General features: G+C 53.8%; 1 protein-coding gene across 1 annotated transcript; it reads left to right on the plus strand.

The window, feature by feature from the left end:
* Positions 1-26,251, plus strand: LOC133268556 (myomegalin). Its single transcript, XM_061451833.1, has 38 exons — positions 1-1,557; positions 4,743-4,862; positions 6,558-6,677; positions 6,913-7,005; positions 7,119-7,334; positions 7,835-7,993; positions 8,356-8,469; positions 8,694-8,831; positions 9,147-9,326; positions 9,620-9,814; positions 10,698-10,841; positions 11,895-11,973; positions 12,500-12,582; positions 12,764-12,880; positions 13,311-13,448; positions 13,786-13,898; positions 14,648-14,775; positions 18,520-18,611; positions 18,734-18,894; positions 18,996-19,311; positions 19,387-19,555; positions 19,676-19,792; positions 19,877-20,333; positions 20,570-20,805; positions 21,036-21,087; positions 21,401-21,618; positions 22,008-22,202; positions 22,699-22,908; positions 23,086-23,217; positions 23,352-23,471; positions 23,564-23,741; positions 23,824-23,948; positions 24,170-24,271; positions 24,452-24,639; positions 24,886-25,023; positions 25,097-25,235; positions 25,358-25,404; positions 25,688-26,251. The coding sequence occupies exons 1-38, from the start codon at positions 409-411 to the stop codon at positions 25,718-25,720; spliced, it is 6,711 nt and encodes a 2,236-aa protein (XP_061307817.1). The 5' UTR covers positions 1-408; the 3' UTR covers positions 25,721-26,251.
* The last annotated feature ends 37 nt before the right edge of the window (positions 26,252-26,288 follow it).

Genomic DNA, 26,288 nt, shown 5'->3' on the forward strand with positions numbered 1-26,288 from the left:
GTGGCAGGAGCATCGGCGGCTGCGGCGGGAGGAGCGGCGGGGCCTGTGGGGCAGGGGCAGCGGGGCAGCCCGCGGTGAGGGGCAGCCCCGGGGAAGGGGGGTCGTGAGGAGAGAGGGGCAGCCTCGAGGGGCGGGGAGCTGTGAGGAGAGGTAGGCAGCGAAGGGAGGGGCAGCCTGAAGAATGAGCAGCCCTGATGTGGCTGAGCTGAGATAAGAACAAGATGCTGCAGGGTGGGATGTTTCTGTAGCAGCGGGAGTCTCGGCGTGTCACTCACCCTGAAAGGGGGGGGATTGATGGGGTGAGAAAAGAGCTGTACCCTAGGAGATGCACTGAGTGATCAGTTAGAGGCCTTAGCAGGGTCTCTTGGGAGCCCCAGAAGTAGGTTTGGGTGCTGCGAAGGAGGGAGGATGAAGGAAACTTGCCGGATCTGTGCCCGAGAGCTGTGCGGCAACCAGCGGCGATGGATCTTCCACACGGCGGCCAAGCTGAACCTCCAGGTGCTGCTCTCCCACGTTCTGGGCAGGGAGCTGTGCCGGGATGGCAAATCCGAGTTTGCTTGCAGCAAGTGTGCCTTCATGCTGGACCGCATCTACAGGTTCGACACCGTCATCGCACGCATCGAAGCCCTCTCCATCGAGCGGCTGCAGAAACTGCTGCTGGAGAAAGACCGCCTCAAGTTCTGCATCGCAAGCATGTACCGCAGGAACAATGAAGACTCTAGCACAGATGACAGAGCTGGGGACGGGACTGTGGACCTTTCTAACCTGCCTGATGCACGGTATGCTGCCCTCCTCCAGGAGGACTTTGCTTATTCTGGGTATGAATACTGGACGGATCAAGAAGAGCACAGCTTAGAGCCACACAGCTGCCATGCTTCAGAGGGAGTGAGCAACCGCCCGCGGCGCTGCCGTGGCTGTGCTGCACTGCGGGTGGCTGATGCTGACTACGAAGCAATTTGCAAAGTGCCACGAAAGGTGGCCAAAAGCATCTCCTGCGGGCTGTCCAGCCGGTGGTCAGCCAGCATGGGCAACGAGGAGTCATCTGTGTGTGATGTGGCGGAGTCTGCCAGTGCCAGAGTGCCCGTAGATGGGGAGAGCATGGAGGAAGGCACACCTGCATCCTCTGTTGAGTCCCTGGACACGACTGTGGAGGCAAGCCCTCCACAGCAGAAGGATGAAGATGCAGATAAGGGGGTGAAAGGGAATGGGAAGTGTGATGACTTCTCAGATGACCGCATGACCCCGAACTCTTCGCAGAGTGGGAACAGGCTTGAGTTTGCCCTCAGTTTGATCAAGGCTTTGGACTACAAACCCCTTCAGAGTCCTCGAGGCAGCAGGCTACCTATTCCTGTGAAGTCCAACTTGTCCTCTGCCAAGCTCAGCCGTGATTTGGCAGATGGCAGTGCTTCTGCTGGCTTAGCGTGCGCTGGATCTGCCTTCCTGAATGCAGACAGAAAATCCTTTTCCAGAGCTCCTTTGGGTGTTTCCCTGGAGATTTCTGAACTGCAGGAGCTGTGGGATGACCTCTGTGAGGATTATATGCCGCTGCGGGTACAGGTAGAGGTCATTGTGTTGCTGTTCTACTGAGCAGCGTCCATGTGGCCTGACGCTGAGCCCACTGGGGATTGTTCTGTGCTGAGATAATACAGATAGCCATGTGTGGCTGAACCCAGAGCTAAGAATAGGCAGCTCCATCCTTTTTAGGTGTGCTGCTCTCTCCTCTGTCATTCTCCTGTCATCTGTTTCCTCCTTGTGTTCTGGGAAATTACACACTCCCCTCTTCCATCAGCTCTCGCTGTCAGTACCACCTGCTCTAAGGTGCGTCTAAGGTCTTTGTGTGCTTTGTTTTCTGCTGTGAAAACACCAGTTTCAGTTCAGCTTTCTCTTTAAGACATCAGTGTGACTTTTGCCCACAACCAGGGGGAGTGTTTTAAGCTCCTGGGCATGTGTTTTCCAGCAAATGTGTTTTCTTTGTGCCTGGGTAATGGTTCAGCATGAGGAGCGCCTGCCTCCAGAGCCCTGTCTCTGCACATCAGGCCTCCAACCTGCCTAACGTGCAGATCCACACAGGGACCTGTGGCACATGCCCTGAGGAAATGGTGTTTTCCTTGCAGGTGGATTTGTGCCAGAGGATTTGTGCCAGTCTGGTAATGACTTTAGGGTTGGTATTCTAGATAATGGGTTTATTTTCTTATCCTTTGAAAAGACTCATCAGTTGGTGGCAGGTGTTGCTGAGTGGCGATGAAAGCTCATGCTTCCAAGGGACTTCCTGGTGCTGTTATCCACCTTGATGGTAGTCCTTGATGCAGCTCTAGATTGCCTCTGCTTTGCTGGCTTTAATGAAATTTTCATTAGCATGCAGTCAGAAAGCTGAACTTCTAACTCCTTTTGCCACTTTCCTTAATGAATAGAAGGCCTTAGTCAGTTTCAATTCAGGAATATCCATGTCAGCCTAATTGCATTCCCATTAGCAGCCTTAGTGCTGTCTAATGCTGTAGGTAGCCTGGGGGATTAGAAAAATGCTTGTTTATTGCTATGGCAACGATGGCTGTACTGAATTATGTTTCTTATTCAGGCAGTGCTGCTTGCTGTCCTGTCTGCCTGGGCGTTTCCCAGAGCTGTGTGATGTTTCCACAAGCCTGCTCAAGAAATGATGCTGGGAGGCAATGTAGAAAACCTAATTTTCAGCTGGTGCACAAAGGCGTGGTGCTGGCAGGCGGTGGCTGAGGATGTGGAGCAGAGTGTTGGTGCTGCTCCTGTGATCTGTGTCACCTGCTACTAATTTTCACTGTTAGGGATATATTTACAGCATAAAATTTTCTCCTGCCAGTGTGGTGCAGGCAGCATGGTGCATTCATGGCTTAGCTCTGTGCCACACACTGCCATCCTCATATGGGAATGGTGATGGAGGAGTTTCTGCAGTCTCTAGCCTCTGCTGTCTGACTATCCATGCCATGAATTCATCGTGCAGGACTTTTTACCGCCTGCTCCTTGCTGTGGCAGCAGCAGCTGTGGTCCTCAGTGCAGGTTCTGGCTGAAGGGGAAAGGGCTTAATACTTTGAATGGCTTTAACAGCAAAAGTAAGAAGTCAGATGCAGCTACTAGACTCAATAGTTCTTGTATAAATGATTCTTCTTTCTCTTTGTACAAACAGCACTCTTTCTAAAAGTCAGGTCCTGCTGTCCAGTGATACATATGCATCAGTGCCTTTCTAATAATGTTCCCTTATTGCTTTTGAGAAACTGCAGTTCTTTAATCTTACTGCTGTAAGCTACAGTGAGAGCAATCTGGTGTTGGGGAATCTGGTCTTGTAGGTACTGTCATCTTGGGCATTTTCTTGAACCAACGGTTCTTCCCTGTCGTCATTGCAGCCGCAGGAACGTGCCACCAGACCAAGCCTTTGTCAGGCACACTCTTGCAGCTGCCTGTGATGCCATGTTGGCAGCGAGGGAGGCATTGCTGCACTGACAGCCAGTCTTTTACCCACTGTTCTGGGTAAACGTGAGTTCGGCAAGCTTAGATAATACCATGAATATTATTTTTAAAGAGGTGTTCTGTGTAGGTTAGTGTGTGCTTGCATTGCTGGAGCTGTGCTGAGGAGACATTGCCAGTAAAATGCTGATGTAGGAGAAACCGCTGGGGAGCCGTGCTCCTGACATGGCTGCAGGGAAGCAAGGGAGGCAGCTTGTGCTTTAGAACTTTGGACTCTTGAGCTGGCTCTGCCTTTCTTTTCCCTGCTCTTAGTTTTTTGCAGGCTTTCTGCTTATTTTTCTTTGGAATGTGCAAATTGTGAGGAAAGGTATATTTTTCTTTCTTGTTTTTTTCCTTTCTTGTTTATTACTATTCTATTTTCTTTTCATCAGCCATTCGTATGCCAGATTCCAGCAGCTCTCCCTGTCTCATCCAAGGCTCCTGGGTGGGCATATTTGAAATTACCTGCTGTGACTGTTCAGGTTTTCACTAAAATCTTAACAAAACATCAGGGTAAAGGGAAGCATTGCTTCTGCATGAGAGGCTGCGCACAGCCCTGGGGGAGCTCCCCTGCACTGCCTTTCCCAGAGACAGTGTTTCTGTGGCTGCTGAAGATGAGGATTCAGTCTGATGGGGTTAATCAGAGCTGGCTGTTCTCCCTGTGCTCTGCTGCCTGGAGTTGGTGCTCCTGTGTGAGCTCTGAAAAGCTCTGCTGTGTTCTCATAGCGTCTGCATTGCAGCCCTGTGTTTGCTAGGGCTCCCACTTATAAGAGACACCAGTACAATTGATCAGTTCATCTTGTGTTGCTGATGATATTTGGCAGTATTGAGCCCTGTGAGATCTGGGGTGGGTGGCTGGGTTTGGATGTTGCTTTAAGGAGTTAACAGCAGGAGAGAGCAAAATAGTAAGAGGGGATGACAAAGGGATTAGGGTGTGCTCAGCTAGCAGGGTCTGGCAGGCCAAGCATCAGGAAGTAAGCTGCTTCCATTCCCAATAAATGGGTATGTGTCATGAAACAAACCTCAGCTGTGGCACTGAAATGGCTATGGTTTATGGAGCTGCAGGGAATTGCACATGGTATGAGTGCTGCTCCCAGTTGCATGGGGAGATGCAAAGGAGAGCCTGGCCTTCCACCCAGGTTTAGGGAGGCATGGGCATCATTATGTTTTGGAAATGTTCAGAAAAGCACAGTGGGGTCTGTGAAGGCTGGTAGCTGAACAGAGGAAGCCAATGCAAGAATTGAGCCATTTCTTGAACTTTTTCCTTTCAGAATTTGCAGGATGAACAACAGCAGCTGGCTCCAGGTGACCCTGCAGCAGGGGAGCACGTATCCCATCTGCATGCTGCAGAGCTGCAGGGCAAGATCCAGCAGGTTGAAGCTGCCAACCAGGTATTTCTTCATGAACAGCAAATTCAGTGCCTAGTGAATCTGTTGTAGTTAGTATTGGAGGGTGCCTCCTAGCCTGGCCAGAGGCATCTGCGCCTCTGTTACAGCAAGGGTGTGTGCTGACACATGATTCTCAGTGTTGTCTGCCTGCTTGAGTTAAGGGCATTTACCTTTTTTCTGCAGCTGGGCTGTGTAAATTTTCCATGTTTATTTTTGCAAACCATTATTTTGGTAGAACTTCCCACTTGTCTGGTGAGCCTTCTGAAGGAGAGATACATACAGCTGTTTCTCTGTCTCTTTAGATTTGCATGGATTGAGCCTGGTGCAGGAGAGAAGGGCACCTGCCTTTTGGGACAGTTGTTGCCTTTTTTGAAGGAGTAAGGGAGATCAGTGCAGGGGCAGGGGCATGTTTTCATTTTGATTTAAAAGCTTTCTTGGGGAAGAAACACGAATCTGAGTTGTCTTGAGGCAAATCAGATTTAACATGTGTTACAAGGCATAGACGTTCTTAGTTATGCTCTTAAACTCTAAGGTAAGTTATACCTACTGGGAAAACAGAGGGGTTAAATGGAAAAAAAAAACATTTGGATGTGATTTTTATTTAAATCTGGAGATGGCTGTAAGCTGTTGGAGCTGTCTGGACCACAGTGGTTAACAGGGAAATAGAAGCTCAAGACCCAGTAAATGGGGTTGGGAGTGTTTAAACAGGTTAGGGGGAGTACCTTGTAGAGAAGAGATAACAGGACAGGTGTGTAAACTAATGAGCTACAAAAGTAAATTATGTTGCAGCACCAACTGCTTAAGAAATTGAGGCTTGAGTAAGTTTTGAGGAGGATGTATATCATGTAAGATTAAGAACAGATTTAGAAATGCTAACTAGGAGTTGTTTAAATGCACGTGTGCTGCTTCATGAACATTATGAAGAGAGCAGAGAACTGTCCTAAACCTGCTTGAGATGGTAGTCTCTTTAGAGTGAAAATGTGAAAGGCAGAAGTTTCTTGGGTTGTAAACCAGCCACAGAAACTAGTGAGGTGTTCCCCTTTGCTTTGCAGCTGTGTTGTTGGCATGCTGGCACTGGCTAGATTCTGTTGTGCTGAAGCCAGACTTGAGGCTGAACAAGCCACTGATCTGATCCAATGTCGAATTACCTAGACCAGCAGGTGCTGCAAGAGTGCCTGAGTGGTCAAAGACGACAGTAAGAGAAGGGGCAGGAAGACTGTAAGAAGTAAAGGGGACAGTTTTTAGCGTGTGTAGCTTCTTCATGTTGAAGATCTCTTGGGAAGTTTTTGGGCTGAAGCAGTCCTTTTCCTTTTAAAGGAAAAGAAACAAATGACAAAAGCTGGGAAGGCTGCTGAGCAATCCCAGCAAGACTCCTGGAGTACGTGGGAGGCAGTATGGTACGTTAACCTAAACCTGGAACCTCTGCCCTGAATGGGGGAGCTGCAGTGAAAGGACCAGAGCACTGAAACAGTCTTGTGGAGGAACTGAAGGCCTTGTGTGTGCTCACTGGTCTCCACCCAGCTCACACAGTATTTACATATTCTAGAGGGAGCCACATTAATCTTGATCTAGTGAACACCTGGACTGTATGGACTTGAGTAAGGAGTAGAAGCACGCCTAAGGTTGTTTATGTGGAGCACTAGGCAGGATTAAAAAAAAAACCAAAAAGCAAACCCCCAAACATATTTCTGTCTTCAGTTGTTACAGGAAAAGCTGAATGGTTTGAATTTTCAATTAAAATCTGTCCAAGAAACATCGCAGAGGCAAGATCGTACAATCCAGAGTCTGAATGAGGCCCTGAAGAGCAAAGAGAGCAAGGTAGTAGTTCTGGGCGGACGTAGTGGTGCTTGCTGAAAGAGGAAAGTGTGTTAGCCCTGCCGGTAGCGGCTGAAAAGGAATGCTAAACCAATTGCTGGGTATCCTGCTGCTCATGAAATTATTTCTTGCAAAGCTCTTCTGTGTGATGCTCATGTCAATCCCCACTGGGGGCCTGGGACAAGAGAGTTTGTGCTTAGTTTGCCAATGACTCTGCTTCCTATCCTTTGATTTTTAGACAGAAGAACTTTACCAAATCATTGAAGGGCAGAATGAGACAATGGCCAAGCTGCAGGACATGTTACACAGAAGTCATCTGGGACAGTTGCAGGTATGTCCCTGGAAACCCTCAAATATATCAGGCTTCGTTCTGCAGGGATCCTGATTTTTAAATTCCTCTTGAGAAATGGACCATTGAGTTTCTGTGCTTCCTGCTCTTGTTAGATTTCGGAGAGCCCACTCTCACTGCAGGAGCAGCAAATGTCGCTGCTAGATCTTCAGAACATGGTTTTCTGCACCAAGTTGGAGGTGCAGAAACTGAAAAGAGCTCAGCGCCAGAAAGAGTATCAACTAGCTGAAGCCAAGAGAGCATCCCAGCTCCTAGAGACCATGGTGTATGAGGAAGAACAGCAGAAAGAGGCAACCTGGAAACACAACCAGGTAATAAGGCAAGCACTTAGCCTGGAAGTCTCTGGGCTTACATGACTTATGAAGCACTAATGTAGTCAGTACTCTGTTCTCGTTCATCTTTTCTGCCTGCACCAGTCTGTGACATGTGGCAGAGAGAATTCTCCAGCCTTCTTAGCTACATATCTAGGGATTTAGAATGGGCAATGTATGGCAAATCTGAGTATGTTGTCACTTGTATGTCTTTGACTGGTGCAAATGTCCCATCTCTCGTTGTGATGTTACAAATATCCACTGCTGCACAGGTTAGCTGTGATTGACTAAAGTTTTGCTGTGGCCTGAGCAAGGTGCTTAGATGGAGGGATATTCTGGGAAATGAAAAAGAAATCAAACTTACTCACTATGGATGTGTGCTTCAAGATGTGAAAGCTGTGATGTTGCAGAACACCTTTGGCTATTTCCACAGCCCCTGTTGCCTGCTGTTTACAGGTTTGTGAGGACTGACTGCCAAGGTGTATGCTTTTCCCTTGCAGGAGCTGCGTACTGTGGTACAGCAGCTGCAGGCAGAGCTTCAGAACAAGGCTCAGCAGCTTCAGACTGTGGAGTGGCAGAAGTGCCGTGAGCTGCAGGCCCAGGAGCAGAGAGTTCAGCACTTGAGTCAGCACCTGGCTCACAAGGAACAACTTCTCCAGGTGAGATGCAGAAAGATTCAAGTTGAGCATAACTAACCAGGGCCCCTGCTCCTCCTTTGGTATTTGATGATGTGAGAATGAGTCTGTGGTCTTCACATGTGCCCTTTGAAGAAGGCAAGAGATACTTCTGGGTTCCCAATATGTGGAAGAAGGCACAAGTAACCTCAGCCCACAGTGATGCCTGATGAGCCCTGGTAGGCACTAGTCAACCGGCCCCAGGCGCTGGGACTCTACCACCCTTTAATGTAGGGATTAGAGCAAGTGTAGGGTGGAGGTAGTTAGCCCTGATTCTCCTGTGCTGCTCTCTGAGGGTTTCTGGCCTGACAGTTGTATTAGGGTGTGTGTGTGTGTGTCACATATAGGAATCGAGGGAGCTTCTGCAATGCCAGCAAAGCTTGGACAAGAGCCCTGCAGCCATGAATGCCATGCTGGTGAAACTGCAACAGCGAGTCAGTGACAGGGATGCTGCTCTGGAGGTGAGTACAGTGTGTTGGCAATGTCTCAATTTTCCCTGAGGCTCAGGCTTTGGGCTGCCATCAGTGGTGCAGCCCCAGGGATGATCATGTCTTCTGTGTGCTTTTTGTGGCTCAGCCTTCCAGAGGAGCCCTCTGAAAGGGAGAGCTGAGGTGTCCCACACAGTGAGTGGTGGGCTGCAATGCCCTACTACCTCATTCTGAACAATCGCCCCCTCTCACCCTAGCGAGCAGTAGATGAGAAATTCTGTGCCCTGGAGAAGAAAGAGCAAGAACTGCAACAGCTCCATCTCTCAATAAGGGAGCGTGGAACTGACCTGGAGAGGCTGCGCAATGTCTTGTCTAGCAACGAGGCCACCATTCATGTGAGTGCTTGTACCTGGGCATGCAGAGTCCAGCCTGGCTGTGGTGTGGTGCTAGACAGACCTTCCTGTGAATGCTCTGGTTGTTGCTGGGGAGAGCTGATGCAAGGTGTTGGCCTTCCTCTGGCCTTGTGTGCAGGGCCAGTTCCTGTGTCACTCATGTTTTTTAGGTTGGGTGTAGAAGGTGAGTTTAGTGTCTGAAGAGGATGGCGTGAATCTGTGTGACTCCACTAGCAGGAGGCACTGGTATTTCAAGTTTTGCTTAATTCAGGATAAAGTCTCTGTCCCTGGTTGAGCTGCTTCTGTTGTGGTCCCCAGAGCCTGGAGAGCCTCCTGAAAGCCAAAAGCCTGGAATTAGAGCAGGTCTCAGCAACCTGCCAAAACCTCCGCTGGCTCAAGGAAGAGATAGAGGCCAGATCCTGCAGCAGGCAGAAGGAGCAGGAGGGAATTATCCAGCAGCTGCAGACCTGCCTGCATGACAGGAACAAGGAAGTAGAGGTAAGGCCTTAGCTTGGCTTCCTGAGCCTTCAGCCAGTTTGTCTGCAAAGAGAGTAATCCCAAACCAGAGACTCCTGGCTGCTTGCCTCCTAGGAGGACTCTTGAACCTGTGCCTAGTGCTTTGGAAGCTGGCTGCTTTTGACACCTGTAGATACCTGTGTTTGCTGGGATAGCTGTGTTTGCTGTGTAGCTCTCTCAGCTACACCCAGGCTGAAGAGCAGTTTGCCCTTGAACAGCTTGTAGTTTGATGGTAACAGTGTCTCTCCATCTCTCCCTTCCTCCCCCTTGTTCAGGAGCTTACAGCAACTCTGCTGTGCAAGCTGGGCCCAGGACAGAGTGAGGTAGCAGAGGAGCTGTGCTTGCGTCTCCAGCAGAAGGAGAAAATGCTGCAAGAACTTCTCAGCGACAGGAACCGTCAGACCATGGAGCATGATGCTGAAATCCGGGAGCTGCTACAAGCTGTGAACACCAAGGAGCAGCAGAGCAGAGTGAGTTGTGTGCTGTGCTGCAGTGAGGAAGCTGGGGTGGATGACCCTGCCTTGCATTAAGCAAATAGAAGCTGCTCTCTGGCTGCTGTTTGTGTAGCCTGCTGGAGCTGCTGAGTATTGAAGAACCATGTGAGATGCCATGAGCCATTTCTAGGTTGGTCCTAACCCATTGCTTTAGAGCAGTTATGAAGCAGCAGCTCTTGTAGTGTCAGGATTCTGTCATCAGGTGGATAAGGCAGGGTTTGTATGTGTGGTGAGGAAGGAGGTGCAGACCCTTCTAGATAGCCATGCTCCTGGGCTTGGGACGGCAGAGGGACTGTGGGAGGGTTGCTGCTACATGTCTGTGTCACCAGAATAGGAAGGAAGACACAGCTGTTCCTTGTATAGTGCAAAAGTCTGAGGAAGTTCTGCTCATTGCCTCTTAACTTAAACATTAATCAAAGTAGTGCATGGTCCCGGGCATGTAAATGCCACTTAAAGAGCCACTGTTCCTACCCTGCCTACTCTCACACAGTGGGTGCAGTTCAGTGTTACCCAAGATACCTTGTGTTGAGTTTCTTTTCATAAAAAGGGGGCTAAAAGGCCAGGCAGTGCCTCCTCCTCATTGTTTGTTCTCTATCTTTCTCCCCTCCTAAACTGAGATAAACTGAGGAGCTCATTCCTCTGTAGGCAGAGGGGCTGAGCCTTGCTGCAGCTGTCTGGCAGGCAGAGATGGGAGGGCTGTAGTGGAGTAACTGTGGGTGACCTGGTGCAGTAGCTCCCAGGCTGATTTACAGAGCACTTCTACTCTCAAGTGACAGACATAGAGATGGCTTTTCTTAGTCCCTAAGGAAGCTGAGGGACAGAGATCCTACCATTTCCTTGATTTTTCCTGCTCAATCAGGTGGCTGCTGAGAAGATGGTGCATGCTTTGGCTGAAAGGGGCTCTGAGTTACAACTCCTGCGGCAGCATGTGTTGCGGAAGGAGCCTGTTGGGACCCAGTTGGCTGGTGCCAGCCTGTTGAAGCAGGACAAACAGCCCATACAAGTAAGAATTGTGCACTGTGTTTCTTTGCCTATGACCTCAGGGCTCCAGAGAGAACTGATTGCCCCAGAGGAAATGGTAGAGAGTGGAGCACCACAGAGAATGATAGAAATCAAAGTGGGATCAGGAAAGAGAGTTTCTGTAGGAGAAAAATTCAGGAGCAGAAATGCTGCCTGAATATTCTGATCTTGATGGCACCAGCCTTTGTCACTCAGTATCTCCTTTCTTTTTGATTAGGTAGTGGTTGAGTCTGTAGGGCACATGAGAGTATGAAAGAAATTCACCCTCTGACCTTCCAGCATTGACCCAGTCCTTCCTTGGGCTGGGCTGCCTTGCTGTGTTGTAATCCTCTCACTGACACTTGTCACATTCTAGAGGGGACAAGCAAGCTAATTTTAGGTCCCACTAATTCTTGGCAGAGCCTGTTGGCTGTTTGCTGTCTCCTCCACAATTGGAGTGATATTTTTAAAGCAGCTTTGCTAAAAACCCCTTTGAGGGTGAACACAACTCCAAGGCTATACATATGCCATGCTCCTACTTGAGCAGCTGTTAATGGTTTATTGGTGAGCTGATGCGTTGAACATTTTAAAGCAGCTGTAAACAGGTTGCTCATTTCTATTCCCAGGGTCACAGTAAGCTCTAGAGACTTCCAGAGGCGTGTATATGGGCCAAGCTCTGTGTTTTCCTTCCTGCATGGTCCCTGTGGACCACATCCTTGGATAAAGGGATAGGTCTTTGTAGAGTCTCGATTGAAAGATGGGCTTGCTGCATTTGAGTGAAACCTGTTTAATCCTTACTATGAAGGCAGACACTACCAGCAACTTTCCAGTGCCACGTAAAACAAGGCCAGTGCCCTTTTGCCCACATGCACAGCTTCTAGGTTGGGTGCAATTCACTTGTCCCCACTGCTTGGCTAGGTCCCCTTCACTGGTTTCTCACATTTCAGAGGTGTCAACAAAGCAGACAGTAGCTGTGCTGAAGTCCTGGAGCTCTGGGGAAGCTGCAAGTGCCAGCTCCCCCATAAGGATGCAAACCTAGAGGTTTTTGTGTTTTCAGGAAATACTGCAAGGAGCTTGTGGAGCCACAGCCATTGCTGGACGCCCACAGGGGGACAGCAGCTGCAGGACAGAAGGGGGTGAGTGTGTTGACAGCTTCTTTCAATGTCCCCAAACATGACCGGGCTTTTTGGTGTGTGGGAATCATTGTGAGAGATGAAAGACCTTTGAGCAAAAGTGAGTATACTGAAATAAAGCTGTGCCTCCCCTTTGGGTGGTGGTTCGGGGATGTCTAGGGATGGCAGTATGGGAAAGGCTAGTACTGGGTTTGAGGTGAGGTGCTTCTACTCAAGAGTTGATGCCATCCAGTGAAGGGCTTTTGACTTTATGGCTCAGGCTGGGTGAGACAAGTGCAACTGGTTTGGGTTTTGCCTTTGGGGCCATGGCACCTGAATTTGCCAGGGGTGGGACAGCAGGCCTGGGATGTTCCTGTTGCTTGGGACTACTGTTTAAGGATCAAGCAGGGAAGAAAAGTGTTTATCAAGAGTGCGATGGGCAGCACAAGCATTGTGGACCTATCTTGCTGACGAGGGATTCTGTCTGATCCTGGGGTCAGATCTGATGCATGCTGTCCCTGCTTTAACCAATCTGTCTTTGCAGTTACAGTGTCAGCAGCAGAGCTGGAGAAGGATCTTGTTAATGCCAAAGAGGAGCTGGAGCTAATGGCAAAGAAGGAAAGAGAAAGCAGGGTGAGCTTGTTCGTGGAACCTGTGTTGATCTCTCATGCTTACAGAAGATCATTGGGCTGCCTATCACTGGAGGTTTTGGATCCTCTTCTATTGTGAGGGCACCCCCAGTGAGAGAAATGGGGCAGCAGCTCGCAGTGGGGTGTTTACTGTCGAGTCTCACGGACTTCTCTTCCTCCCCTAGCGAGAGCTCACTGCTCTCCAGTCTGTTGTGGCCACGCAGGAGGAAGAGCTGCAGGTGCAGGCCTCAGATATAGAGTCCTTGACCAGGACCATTCAGATCAAAGAGGACCTCATCAAGGTGAGATAATGTGCTATGCTGGGTCAGGTCTGCCTGGGAAGGCTGCAGAGGAGTGTCTTCTTTCCCCACATCCTGAAAGTAACGTGGCTGGCTCTGTCCATGGAAGGTATTGCTGCCTACAACTTTCTGTGTTACTTTGGCCAGAAGACAAAGGCCCCAAACCTCCAGAGTGTTGTTATTTGGTTCTCTGTGTACCAAACACCCTTCTTTGAGAGTCCTTTAAACAGAGTGCATGTCCCTTCTCAGTTCCTGCTCCAGGCTGTTTTCTGTGCCTGATACACCCTGGGTGCTTTGGCATTTCTTTCTTAGGAGACCTGGGTCTTTCCAGACAGTGGAAACTTTTGGTAGTTATGTTCCAGTGAGGGTTACAAAGGTCCAACTGTCCTAACTGATTCCTTCTTCAATGAACTCTCCTGCTGTTGGTTTTCAGGATCTTCAGATGCAGCTGGTGGATCCTGAAGAAATTCCAGCTGTGGAAAGGCTGACACAAGAAGTGCTAGTGCTTCGGGAGAAAGTGGCCATAGCAGAGTCACAAGGACAGGAGGCTGCTGGAAACAGAAGGCAGCAGGTAGTGTGCCATGCAGGGTGAGCTTGGATGTGTTTGCATTTCTGCTGGTGCTCAGTTATGAGGCTTTGTTTTCAGCCTTTGGCTATGCTGAGGTGTGCTTGGTTTTGGAAGCTGGCTGTGTATGATAGGGGGAGTACAGAGGAGAGGATTGGTTCACTTTAGCACTTGTCTCAAGGGAAGTCTTTTGGGAGTCCAGGGGTGGCACTGATCAACTTGATCTCTCAGACACAAGCAAAAGAGGAAGAGAAGCTCCTGTTTCGCTGGGGCAGCCAGATGCCTCTTTTGATTTCTATCTCTTTTTCTGAAGTGTTGCATCTTGTCTTTTCTCTCCAACCAGTTGTTACTGATGCTGGAAGGGTTGGTGGCTGAGAGGAATCGGTTAAATGAGGCTCTTCAGGCAGAGAGACAGCTCTATGGCAGCCTGGTAAAGTTTCACACACACCCAGACAGGTAAGTGGGGCTGCCATAGCTCCATGCTGCTTTGCTCTGCTGCTGTGACAGGCCGGGGTCATCCCGGGGGGCAGTCCCCAAAGCAGTGATCATTCTGTGAGTCTGAGGGCCTTCACTGGGAAAGAGGGAGTCAAGGCAAAGAACCAGACAAATGCAGTTTTGGTAGTCCAGATTTTTGGCTGCCTTCCTCCCTTGAAAAAGCTGCAGTGGCCAGCTTTAAATGCTGCATAAACTCTCCCCATTGCTACTTCTTGTTCAGGCCCTGAGATTTCCATCTCTGTTCCCTAGTTTATCCCTTCCCAGCTCAGTTTCCCACCCACACTTGGCCACCTTTCAGAGGCTGCTGTCAAATTCCCAACCAGCTGTTGGGTTGATAAGGATCTATGTAGGTGCTTATCCAGGCTGCAGCCCCGCAGGGCATTTTCTGTCCTCTGAACTAATCCTCTGCCTTGCATGGAGCTGCAGCCTCTGGGATATTTGAGCTACCTGATAGCGAGAGAGTACATAAGTGGGATGCTTGGGTAAGTACTGAAGAACAGCTGTGACTAGGAGTCCCCTACCATGGGCTGAAGCCTTTTTTGGGGGTGCCTGTGCTCTGGGGAGGTTTAGAGGTGAGGCAAGAGCTGGCTGGGGAGCATGCAGGGCCTGTGCCTGGAGTAAGTGCCAGTCCTGGATGGAGGGGCCGGTTTCATTTGTGCTTGCTACAGCCTGTCTAACCCTCTTCCCTTCTGTGCGACATGTCCGGTTAGCGCTGCAAGAGACCACACTCTGCAGGTGGAGCTGCAGGGGGTCCATGAGCTCCGGGGACAGCTGGAAGAAGCTCTGGGAAGAAGCTTGGAGTGTTTGAGCAGGCTGGATTCACAGGGTGCCATAGGAGGTGGGGAACAGGAGCGTGTGAGAGTCCTACCCCAGCATGCCTTCTGAGCACTGGCGCTCGCCCGCCTGCCACGGAAACGGTTCACTAACTGAGCGCCTGTCTCACTGACTCTGGGAGGGTGGCTGTGGTACTTAGTCATGGTATGATAGAACTGGTGCAGGGCTTGTTTTGGATTTGAGCTGCTTCGGAAATGGCAATCTGCAATCCACCTGTGTCTCGTGTACGTTCCTGTCTGACCCACCCTGGTGGCCACTAATGTATTTGCACATTCGAATCATTCCATTTTAGCTGATTTCCCTCTTACCTCCCTTCTCCTCCCATCCTAATGGGCCAAATAAAGATTCCCTTTCTCTGAAGAAAGTACCAAATGTTCTCTATCATCTCCCAAGTGCATGAGTGTGAGTTTTTGTACTCCCCTACCATTTTTTTTACCCAGTGACATCCCCCTCTGGGTTGATGGTGGCTGGTCCAGGAGGAGAAGGTGTATATGGAAAAGTGGGTTCCAGAGCCAGAGAATTTGAGAAGGGCCACAAGACCTGGTGCCACTTGCCTGTGACTCTTGCACAAGTCTTGAGTGTGGAACTAACAATTCATTTGATGCTTAAACCAAATCCTACTTCAGTATTGATGATTTTTACTGATTCTTTTTTTCTCTAACTGTAAGCAGTTTCACCTCAGCCTGTGAGTACCTTCAAGGGAGAGCTCTCTCCTGTTTTCAACAGATGGTCTGGCATGACCGAGACCTGTCCCTGCTCCCACAGTCTGGGCTGGGTTTGCTCCATCTTGCACACATCTCGCCTACAGGCTCCACATGCCCCTTGGCCAATGGGCAAGACCCTATTCCTGCTTTGTTGGGGACAGTCCCGCTTGGCAGCATTACATACCTTGTCTAGGGTATCTTTCACCTCCTCTGGGAGTGTTTGAGCTGGTGTGAGAGCTGAAAAATGATAGCAGCAACTTTCCAGTGCTGCCCATGTGCAATGGGCTATGGGTTAGCTGTCCTACTCGGTCACTTCTCAAGGTAGCAGGAGTGTATTTTGAATCTTTGAGTATCTGCTTCTTCCTAATGGGGAAGCTGAACCAGGAGGTGATAGAGCAGAAGAGCTCTGTCTTGCTGGGCTGTGTTACCTGGACCTGTGACTGCTTCACATGGCACCACCTATTCCATGCCTTGCAGCTGTGCTGAGGTCTCTTCCATGCCTCGGGGATAGGAGGCAGCACAGCTTTCCCTTCACACACAGCAGGTCAGCACTGCTCCTCTGGGTCTGCACCTAGCTGCATGGTGAGTTCAGCAGTTCTCGTGGCCTGAAGGGATGCAGCTGGTGGCTGCTGGGCAGCTCTGGTACTTGGTTAGCTTTTCCTTTCTTGTGTTTCATCTAATTCCTTTCCTCTCACTTCTCTGTTTAGCATCATCTCATTCTCCTTCTGCCTCTGCCTTTGTAGGAGCCTTAGTGTGTCTCTGTCTTTAACCTTTCCACATTCCCTTCTCCATCCTGGCTCTTATGCCCAGCTGGCTGCCTGGTCCTTTGGGTACCATGGAGCCCAGAACTCAGCAGGGCATGAGGGAAATTTTAGCTGGTGTTCTGGCAGCTCTTACCTCTTGTGTGTTTTGTGGCAGGTCTGTCCCTGGCCTCTGTTGGCATCACTGCTGCAAAGTGCCCTGGAGGGATGCATTATCCTAGGCTAAGGTGTTTCAACTGCTCTGCTCTGTTCCTTAGGGCTTTCTTTCATGCCTGATATCGCTGGCTGTGCACTCCTCTGCCCTGTGGGAGGATCAGCCTGAGAGCAACCTCTGTCAAACTGTGCAGTGCTTTGTTTGTCTCAGCTCTTTGTGGAGGTCTTGCTTTCCTCTCTGTATTTCCCTGTGGGCCTTGTTTCTCTTCCCTTGTTTCCAACAGCATGAAGACTTCCAGTGCACCTGGGAGGCCTGTGCCTGTGGGCCTTATGCAATTCTTAAGCCATGCAGCTAATTCTCTTTGCCCTTAAGCTTGATGTGAAAGGCAGAGGAGGCTGTGAAAAACAGTTCTGGGGTTGCATCTCCTGCTCCTTTGCTGGTAATATTCAGAGATCTGAGCAGCCCCTGAATTTGCACCTATCCTCCTGTACTCCTGCTGTGATGGAAGGTTCAAGCATTTGGTGAACAGTAGCCTGTGCACAGACTGCCCAATGTGTCCACTTCTCTGCTCCCCCAGCATCAGCTTCCTCATCTCCTCTTCTCTTCTTCCCCTGTTATTTTTCCTTAGGCTTTGCTCTCCCTTTTTCTGCTGCAGCCCTGGAGGCCTTTCAGAGCTGCAGGTGAGGAGAGGGGTGCTGTGTCGTGGCACAAGAGGTGGTTCTCCCATGTCCCCACGGCAGTGGTGTGGACTCTGAGCTGTCCTGCTCTGGTCTCAGCTATGGTGACCCAGCTTGAGCACCATGTCCGTGTGGCCCTCAGCCCCCCAGCAACGCCTGCAGCTAAGGGGCTGCATCCACTTACTCTTCAGGGCCCCGCAGGCATTGATCTGTAGCCCTTGATCTTTTGCCACCCAGCAGGTTGTATCCCTGGGGGCTTACAGGGCCGTGCTTTGTGTATGCCGAATGCCATGCTTGAGAGCTGCTGCTTCGCTGTGGTGCTGCTGCCACTTCCACCTGCCTCTAAGCATTTTTGTCCTGGCACAGCACTTCTCTACGGTGTCTGTCCTTGCTCTGTGGGGCACGGGTACTGTGGTGCACAGGCTCCACCACATGGAGTAATGTCTGCCCAGGCTCAGCTCTGATTTTTGCAGCCTCCTGGCAGTTGCTTGTCACGAGTGGATCTTCCGAGTGTGCCATCATCTGTGTGAACAGTGTGCTGTGCTCCTAGCTGGTACTCATCTCTCCCTCCCAGGAGCTCTGCATCCCTGCTGGTTTCTCCTTCACCAGCAATGTTTGACCTCTCCTGCCAGCATTTCTCTGTATTCCTGTGCTCTGTGTTCAGCCTTTCCTGGGAGCTCTCGACCTGCCACATCCAAAACAGCTGCATCTCCAACAGGCTGTGAAACTTGGTCCTGCACAGCCCCAGGGGATGGTCTTGGGCTCTGTGCAAGCTCCCCTCTCCATAGGGAGAAGAGGGATTGGGGGTACACCCAGGTCAAAGAGCAGGCAGGGCCCTGCAGCTGGGTGGGAGGAAAGCTGCCCAGACAAGGGGCACAAGGCTCTGCACAAAGGGGTCAGGAGCAGAGCTGCGTGCAAGCAGAAACACATGACCTCAACTCGGCTCTGGAGTCCTGCATGTCCTGGGGTATGGTACGCAAGTGTCCCTTTAGCTTTGCTGCAGTTCTGTAATGCCAGTGCAGGGCTTGCAAAGAGCTCAGTGCCATGCATGGCAGCAGAGTGGGTGACATGGGCAGGGTGGCTGTTCGTGCCCTCCCTGAGCTTCCCCTGAAGGTGCTTGTGTGAGGTGTGCCCCATGCTTCTGCCAGGTTAGTGCCTGACCAAGTGCATGCTGCTGCTGGTTGTGGCTTATGAAATGTCTGCAGGATGGGTGGCATGTATGCACGTGTGTTGGGCCAGCACAAGGTGCTGGGTTGAAGCTCCAGCATGCAGAAGAGGGATGGCAGGGCACACACACAGTGGAGAGACCTCAGTCCTGCCCCAGCACTACTCATGTATAAGAGCCGGCACTTGCCCTTAGGCTGCCCGCAGTGGCCATTGGCATCACCAGGAGGAGAGGACAGAGGCAGTGCTGCCACTGCTTTGAGTGCGTTGTGCTGTGCTATCCCCTAGGTCAGGCCACAGGCACAGACACTGATGATGCCAGCACCAACTTTACCCACAACATCAAGGAGGAGGCAGCCCATGGTGTGGCAACCCAGCACGTGAGTCAGGGCAGTGGGAGTATGGGCGGCAGAGTGCCGCACAGGTGGCACTGCACCACTGCTGGACGGTGTCCTAGCCCCTTCAGAAACATCCCTGTCACCCTCTGCCTTTGTCCCTCTAGAGCAGCCTCCAAACTCGCAAGGAAAGAGGGGGCACTGAAAGGACCCTGATGGGGACCACAGCGCCCACTGTGCCAGAGCGGGAGCTGCGGGCGGAAGAGGAACTGCGGGAGCTGAAGGCGCAGCTGGAGGAAGCCGGCTTCTCCTCTGTCTCCCACATCAGGCAAGAGCCCTGGGAAATTTGAGCCATCAGGTGTCCGCAGTTTGAGGGGGTATCCTGCGTCCCTGCTGCTGCCTGCCCTTCACAGTGCCTTGTGCCCCTAGGAAGGCGATGCTGAGTCTTTACCTAGAGAATGCAGAGCTGAAGGAGCGGATGGGTGAAGCCACGTCGCTGCTGGAGAATGGGGAGCAGGACGAGGCTGGGCTAGGCGGCCCCTTGGCCCCTGAGCCGCGCAGGCTGCCGAGGAAGAGCGGCAGTGCCCTCTGGGACTGCCCAGCCGGCGGCAGCGAGGATGTACAGGGAGCTCCAGCAGAGCGGGGAGCTGTGCCTGCCAAACGTCCAGCGCTGGAGGCACGATCCCGGGATGACATGGCCAAGAGACCCTGCCCTGGCACCCTAGGCAGAGGGGACAGGAGTTCTGTAAGTGTCCTGGGCACAGGGAACAGAGATGGGGATGGAAAGGGAGAGTTCACAGTCTTATCTTCCCTCTGGAAGGTGGAGGGCACGGTCTCTGGTGGGAGCTGGCCAGGGCTAGGAGCAGAGCTTCGCTCCCAGGTGGCACAGGGACAGAAGCAGTGCCAGGAGCTGAAGGACAAGCTTGCTGCCTCGGAGGCCATGGTGCGGGCACAAGCCGAGCAGCTAGAGAAGTGCCATGTCCTGCTCCGTGAGTTAAAACCCCAGGCGGGATAGCGGGACTGTGCTCTGCACACTGTGCTGTACACAGGGCAGGGATGGTGAATCCTGGTTGGGGGGGGGAACCTGAGCTGATTGTACTGCCCAGCAGGTGAACCCCACACCCAGCAGCTCAGCAAGCAAGTGCAGGTGGACTTCCAGGACCTGGGCTATGAGACGTGTGGGCGAAGTGAGACCGAGGCCGACCGGGATGAGATCACAAGCCCTGGTAAGGAAAGCCAAGGCTCTGGGGATCCTTGTGCTTTGTTCAGCCAGCGTGGAGAAGTGACACTGTGCCCTGTCCCCTCTGCAGAGTGCGAGGAGCCAGATGTATTCAGTGAGCCTAGCCTGGGTGAGGAGCTGGGGATGCCCAGAGCGAGCAAGGCTGCCCAGAAAGCCATGGCCTCGGCAGATGTGGGCGCCCTGCACCAGCACATCCAGGACCTCAGGGCACAGCTGCTCAATGCCAACAAGGTGATCCAGAGCCTGCAGCGCCGCACCCGCTCCATCTCCGTCACCAGTGGCTACACCTCGGGCGCCGAGCGGCCCCCGCCGGGTCCCACAGTCCTGGCCTCCCCGGCGCGCAGCCTCACCGACGAGGACGAGGGCTGGCAGTCCGACGGCCACAGCGCCCTCTGCCCGCCCGCCCTGCGGGCACACCGCGACCTGCAGCACCTGGTGCACCGCGTTGCCCTCCTCGAGGCGCAGCTGCCCGCAGCCAAGGCCGGTGGCGTTTTGCCCAAGGAGCTGCAATCTGCCACTTGGCCGGGGTATGGCCGCGGGGAGCGGGACCAAACGGGGGGCTGCGGGCGTCTCCAGGGGGTCCCCAAGCTTGGTGACTTCTTGCTGCATGCTTTTCCTGCAGCCAGACTCCTGGGGTGTTTGCACGGCAGGGCAGAGCCCCCAGTGGTGGATGGTGCACAGGCTCCCTCCACAGCAGTCTCCATGCCGTGCTCTCTGGGGGTCTGGCAGCCCTCTGAACCCCCCTCTTGCTGATCCCTCCTAGGAAATACAATTCGTTGATTCAAGCGCAGGCTCGGGAGCTCTCCCATCTGCGGCAGACGCTGCGGGAGGGCCGCGGGGTGAGCCGCAGCCTGGTCCAGCACCTGCGCGATGCCCTGCGGTCCTTTGAGGACCTCCTCCGTGGCACCGACATTGACTACTACCAGGGCCAGGGCTTTCGGGAGCAGCTGGCTCAGGGCAGGCAGCTGGCTGAGAGGCTCAGTGACAAGCTGGGCACCAGTAAGTACCTTTGCGGGGTGACACTGAGGGCTGGACATCATGGGGCATGGTGGGCTGGGAAGGGATGCTTTGATGGGTTCTGTTGAAGGGTTTGGGACATTTGGCCACCTTGTGTCATGTGGGCTACCCACTTTGATCTGGGCTGTCCTGTCTTGCTATAGCTCTGTTTGGGAACAGACAGCCTGGGTCACAGAGACACTGACTAGCTCGTCTCTGGCTTGTTTTTTCAGGAGATCGATGTGACAGAGACGATAAAACCAGTCACGAACTCCTGGCACTGAGGTACCTGTTCCTAGGAAAGGCTTGGGAGACCTGTTCTGCATGTGCAACACAGGCTGTCACTGCTTTTGGGGTGGGGATCTGGTGTACCTTTGAGGTCTCTCCTCCAGACAAATGTTCTAGGGCTGCCTCTGCTCTGGGGATGGGGAGGGAAGCCCCAGGCTTGGGCTGGGCACCCCATGATTCAGGGCAGCCTTGCAGCAGAGGTGGGATGCAGCATGTGGGGTGTCATACTGGAGTGTGCACAGCACAGATGGGAAGAGGTGTGGGATGGGGGTTACTGCCCTGCCAACTCTGGCAAGGCTCACCTTCATAGGCTTAGCCGGGAGCTCCAGGAAAAGGAGAAGGTGATTGAGAGCCTGGAGGTGAAGCTGCAGGAGCGCTGCAAGTCCCCAGGCAGCAGCCACCCACCCTCCGAGTCATCCTGCTCTGCCACCAGCTCCTCCTTTGTGTCTGATGGGCTGGAACCCTGCTCTGATGGCGACACAGCCAGCCAGTGCAGCCAGTGCTGTGAGGAGCCCGCCCAACACACAGGTACTGCAGAGTGCCCAGGGGGCACAGCTGTGGGCTGGGGGCACCAGTACCTCTGTAGCATGTGGTCCCTGCAGCAATGGGTGCACATCATGCCTGGGCAGGGGCTGCCTGTGTGGCACTGCACCTCTGTGCCAGCCTTGAGGGTGGGTACACAGCACCTGGAGCTGCAGGGCAGCATCTCGGGGGGGGGGGGGGGGGAAGGCAGGGTACCGCAGCCCTGCAAGGCTGGGACCTGACCGACCTTGCATGGACTGTCCCACCCTGCAGGGCCTCCAGGTATGGGGACTCAGCTGCTTGGGGTGCATCAGTGTCCCCTGAGGAGAAGCGGTCCCTGCCAGGCTGAGCCAGAGCTGTGCTAACATCTATCTCCATCTCTCTCCTGTCTCTAGGCCTTCACGTTGACTCCTTGTCCAAACCCATTAGTGCCCCCCTGCCTACACTGGCCCCTGGGCTGTCCCCATTCCTGCCTGCAGGTCCGCCCCCCGCTACAGTACCCCTGCTCCTGGGCTGCTGTGGGAACCCAGTCTGCTCCCTGGCTGAGGCGCAGCAGGAGCTGCAGGTGCTCCAGAGACAGCTGGGAGAAAGTGAGCGTGTGCCTCCAGAGTGGGGTTGGTTCTGCCCCTCTCCTGACCTCCCTTTCCTGCCCTGGGCTTTCTTCTGCTTCTCAGGGCCACTGCTTTATGGTTTGGTCCCATCACTGTGGGAACTTGTGGCACTCATGTAAAGAGGGCCTGGTGGGTGGGATGGACCCAGCCTAAGGCAGCACTAGCCCTTGGAGTGCGCAGCTGCACATCCTGGGGCCTCTGGAGAAGGACTTGTTTTGTTAGTTGTTGCATAGCAGTGGGGCTGACACCCTCCAATTCATATCATGCAACCAGCAAGCAGAACAATCTGCTCTTCAGGGGGAATGGGTTTGACCAGGGTGGGGGATGAATGATGGGGGATCACCATGGGGGGGACACTGGGCTGCACTGTTAGGCAGAGAAGGGGGCAAAAACCACATGGCGGGAGTGTGTTATTCCCATTCTTCTCCCTGTCCACTGCCCTCCTGCTCTTCACCACTTTCCCTTGTGCATGCAGGTATGATGCTACCCATGGCACCAGCAAAGCCCACAGCCCCACTGAGCCCCTTCAGAGAGGGCAGCAAAGTCCCAGCAGCACCCTGCCGACACGGTGCACTGCAGAGCCCCAGGGCCACTGAGACCCGCACCCTCTGGGACATACCCTCTCCTGGCCAGCCACTTTACAGGGCCCTGCCATCAGGGTACCCCTCCATCCAGAAGCTAACAGGTGAGGTCCATGTTGGAGAACATGGGGGCATCCTGCCCGGGTGTAGGTAAATGGGGAAGAGACCCAGCACCAGAATAGCTGCGGGACATGGCTCTGATATGGGATAGGTTAGAGGGGATGGTGTGAGGCAGGTGGCACAGCCATCTCTGCCCTGAGCCATATCCATTGCTGTGGCAGGGGCAGATCTGCTGGAGGAACACTTGGTGGAGATCCGCAGCCTGCGCCAGCGGCTCGAGGAGTCCATCTGCACCAATGACCGGCTCCGCGAGCAGCTCGAGCGCCGCCTGGCCTCTGCCGGCAAGGACAGTGGTATGGTGCTGCCCTGGGGCCAGGGCTGCTAGGGGGGCCCCAGGCTTTGCACACCCCATTGCCTGGGGAGGGTGCTCACTCTGTGTATGGCTGGGTATTGGGGAAAGAGAATAAGCACTGGTCCCCCTTGGCAGGATTGTCCAGCGATGTCTATGCCCAGTCACCGGAGCTGGGGCTGCAGTTGAGCGGGGAGAACAAGGCTCTGCGTGAGGACAACCGGACCCTGCGGCTCCAGCGTGACCACATCTCCCAAGGTAGGGCTGGGCTGCCAGCATCCTGGGGCTGTGTCTGAGAGAGCATTATCTGAATGTGGTGGCAGTGACACCTCCATGGTCTCTGTCCCCAGAGCTGACGCGGGTGCAGGAGGCACTCGTGGCTGCTTGCTCCCGAGCCCGGGAGGCTGAAGCAGAGCTGGAACAGAGGCGCGGGAAGCAGCAGAGGCTGGCTGAGGAGCTCGCTGAGCAGCAAGAGAATGTCCGGCAGCTCCGGGAGGAGCGGCGCTCTCTGCAGGAGGACAGCAACAGGTAAGATTTGGGGCACTGTGGCCAGGGGGCCGGCAGGGCTGGTGGCTTGGCTGGCACTGGATCCATGTGTCACCCCCTGCAGGCTGCAGCACACGGTGACGCTCCTGCAGCAGCAGTGTGAGGAGCACCGCCTGCTGCTGCAGACACTGCGTGCAGAGCTGCACGCCTACGAGAACCTCCCTGGCACCTCTGCCGAGACCCGTGCAGGTACAGGACTCGCCCAGCCTCCACCACCAGCCCGCTGCCCAGCTACTAGTCTTGGGGTGCCTGGCCCCTCTGCAACCCTGAGGCAGGCCCAAGCACTTCTGCGGCAGCAGCAGGAGAGACATGGTGGCCCTGCTGGCAAGCAGAGAGGGCGGGCAAGACCCCAGCAGCCCCAGGCACAGAGCCACGACTGTCTGCAGGGGCTCAGATACTTCTTATTCTAGGCTGCTTCCCATCTCCTCCAGTGCGGGATGTTGGCACAAGTTCAGCAGCACCCCTCTTCTCCCCACTGTCCTCTGACATGTTTGTGACCCGGCAGATGGACGGTAGGTCCCAGAGCCTGCCCATGCCTATGCCTCAGGAGCTGCTGAGACCTGACAAACTGATGGCAGCACCCTTGCTGAGCAAGGGTGAGAAGCCCAGGGCAGAGCTAAGCCTCAGGATGGAACAGGGAGGGCCACAGGGGAAGCGGGCAGTGGTCCTACCTAACCCTGCTTGTTCCACAGGGCCACGTGGGGCAGACCCACTGGTGAGGAAGAGTGAGGGCCCAATGAGGGCTCATGTCATTGGCTGCCTGGACACCTACCGGGCCCTGGAGCAGCACATCCTGGAGGGGAAGGCGCTGGCCTGTGAGCTGATGTGTCTCACGCGCCCTGCACTTGGGCTGCCCAACTGCCTGCTCCCGGGAAAGGAGGTAAAGTGTGGGCAGGACAGGGCTGGCAGTGGCTGGGGGCCAGACACTCTGAAGACCATGTGTAAAGTGGCCCCTGAGCCCAATATCAGCCCTGAGGCTTGCAGGGCTGGCAAGCAGCTGGCAGCCTCCAGCTTGGGGGCTGCTGTTGGTACTGCCCCGCAGTGGTGGGCTGGCCAGGGTGAGTGTCTGGATGCAGTGGGATGTAGGTGCCCTGGCAGCGCCCGCTCCCGTACCCCTTTCCCGCAGGCCCTGCAGTGGACAGGCACAGGGCCCCTCTGGGGCAGTGCCAGCACCCTGCACGGCATCCTGGAGCAGTGCGTGTCTCTCCTCGCTGCCTTCTGGAGCACTGTGCTGCCCATCAGCCCAGCCCAGCACCAGGGCAAGGTGAGCACAGGGGAGGGGCTGGCGGGGTGGTGGAGCTGGATGCTCGCTGCTCATCATGCTCGTGTTGTCTTAGGAGCAGGTGCTACAGGGGGAGATCGCAGCGCTGCGGGCACAGCTCTCTGAAAGGGAGGACGCTCTGCAGAGCACCGCCGAGCGGCTGCGCAGCACGGCGCAGCTCAAGGACAGCATGGAGCAGTTCATTGTCAGCCAGTGTATGTGGCCTGGGTGATACCCTGCTGTGGGATGGCAGGGCCAAGCTGGCCTTGTCCTCATGTGCCTGGGGTGGGCCTACAGTGCGGGAACATCACTGACCACCTCTCTCTCCCCCTCACAGTGAGCAGGACCCACAATGTGTTGCGCAAGGCTAGGACGAACCTGGAGGTGAGTTTGCCCTGGCGGATAGGGTGGGATAGGGTCAGGTGCCCCTGCCCTGGTGAGCCCTGAGGGTGGGCACAGATGGCAGACACCCCATGCTCTGCAAGCAGAGTGGTGGATGGCAAAGGGTGCTGAGGGGCCCAGTTGGGTGTAACATATATGTGTGGGACATGAGGACCTATTTTCCTTGACTGTCCTTGACTGCTCCATCCCCAGGGCACAGCAGTCCTCCAGTGCAGGCTTGCTCGGACACCACTCCCTCTTACTGACACATGTACTCTCTTGCCAGGTGAAGGCCCAGCAGGCCCTGCCCGTCGCTTGAGCAGGGCTGGGAGCAATGCCTCCACTCACGGAACAGCCTGCTGGCTGCTGAGCCATGCCAGGCCAGAGGGCTGGAGAGGACCCTGTCCCTGCTACTCCAAGGGGTAGGGTGGACAGGGGTCTGGGCAATCCAGTGCTACATAGCTAGTGGGTTTGGGCTGCTGCAGTGGTTGCATGCCCTCCACCTGTCTTTGCTTGGTATTGCAGCAGCAGCTGCTGGCTTGGGCTTTGCCTGCCCCATGCGTCAGTGCTCACCCCTTTCCACCCACAGTACTTAAGGTGGAGTGTACAGCCCTCCACATCAAGCACCTCTCACCCTGGGACTTGGTCCCATTTGTAACCCTGCTGCATACCCGTCCCTGCTATTTGATGTATGTATATGTATATAGACAGAAGTATCAAGAGCCGCACTTTGGGGCCTCTCCAGGCATGCTGGGGTCCCAGTGTGGGAGGATGTAAGAAATGCCACATTCTGTTCAGTGGCTGAAGAGTCCCCAATAAAGGTTTCCTGCAGGTTGTGGTGTTTCTGGCATATAGGTCTCTGCAGCTGTGCTCCCCAGGCTATCCAC

The sequence above is a fragment of the Pezoporus flaviventris genome, unplaced genomic scaffold, assembly GCF_033815535.1.
Source record: "Pezoporus flaviventris isolate CSIRO_AGI_PZ_B2104156 unplaced genomic scaffold, CSIRO_AGI_Pfla_v1 ptg000013l, whole genome shotgun sequence".
NCBI lineage: Eukaryota > Metazoa > Chordata > Aves > Psittaciformes > Psittacidae > Pezoporus > Pezoporus flaviventris.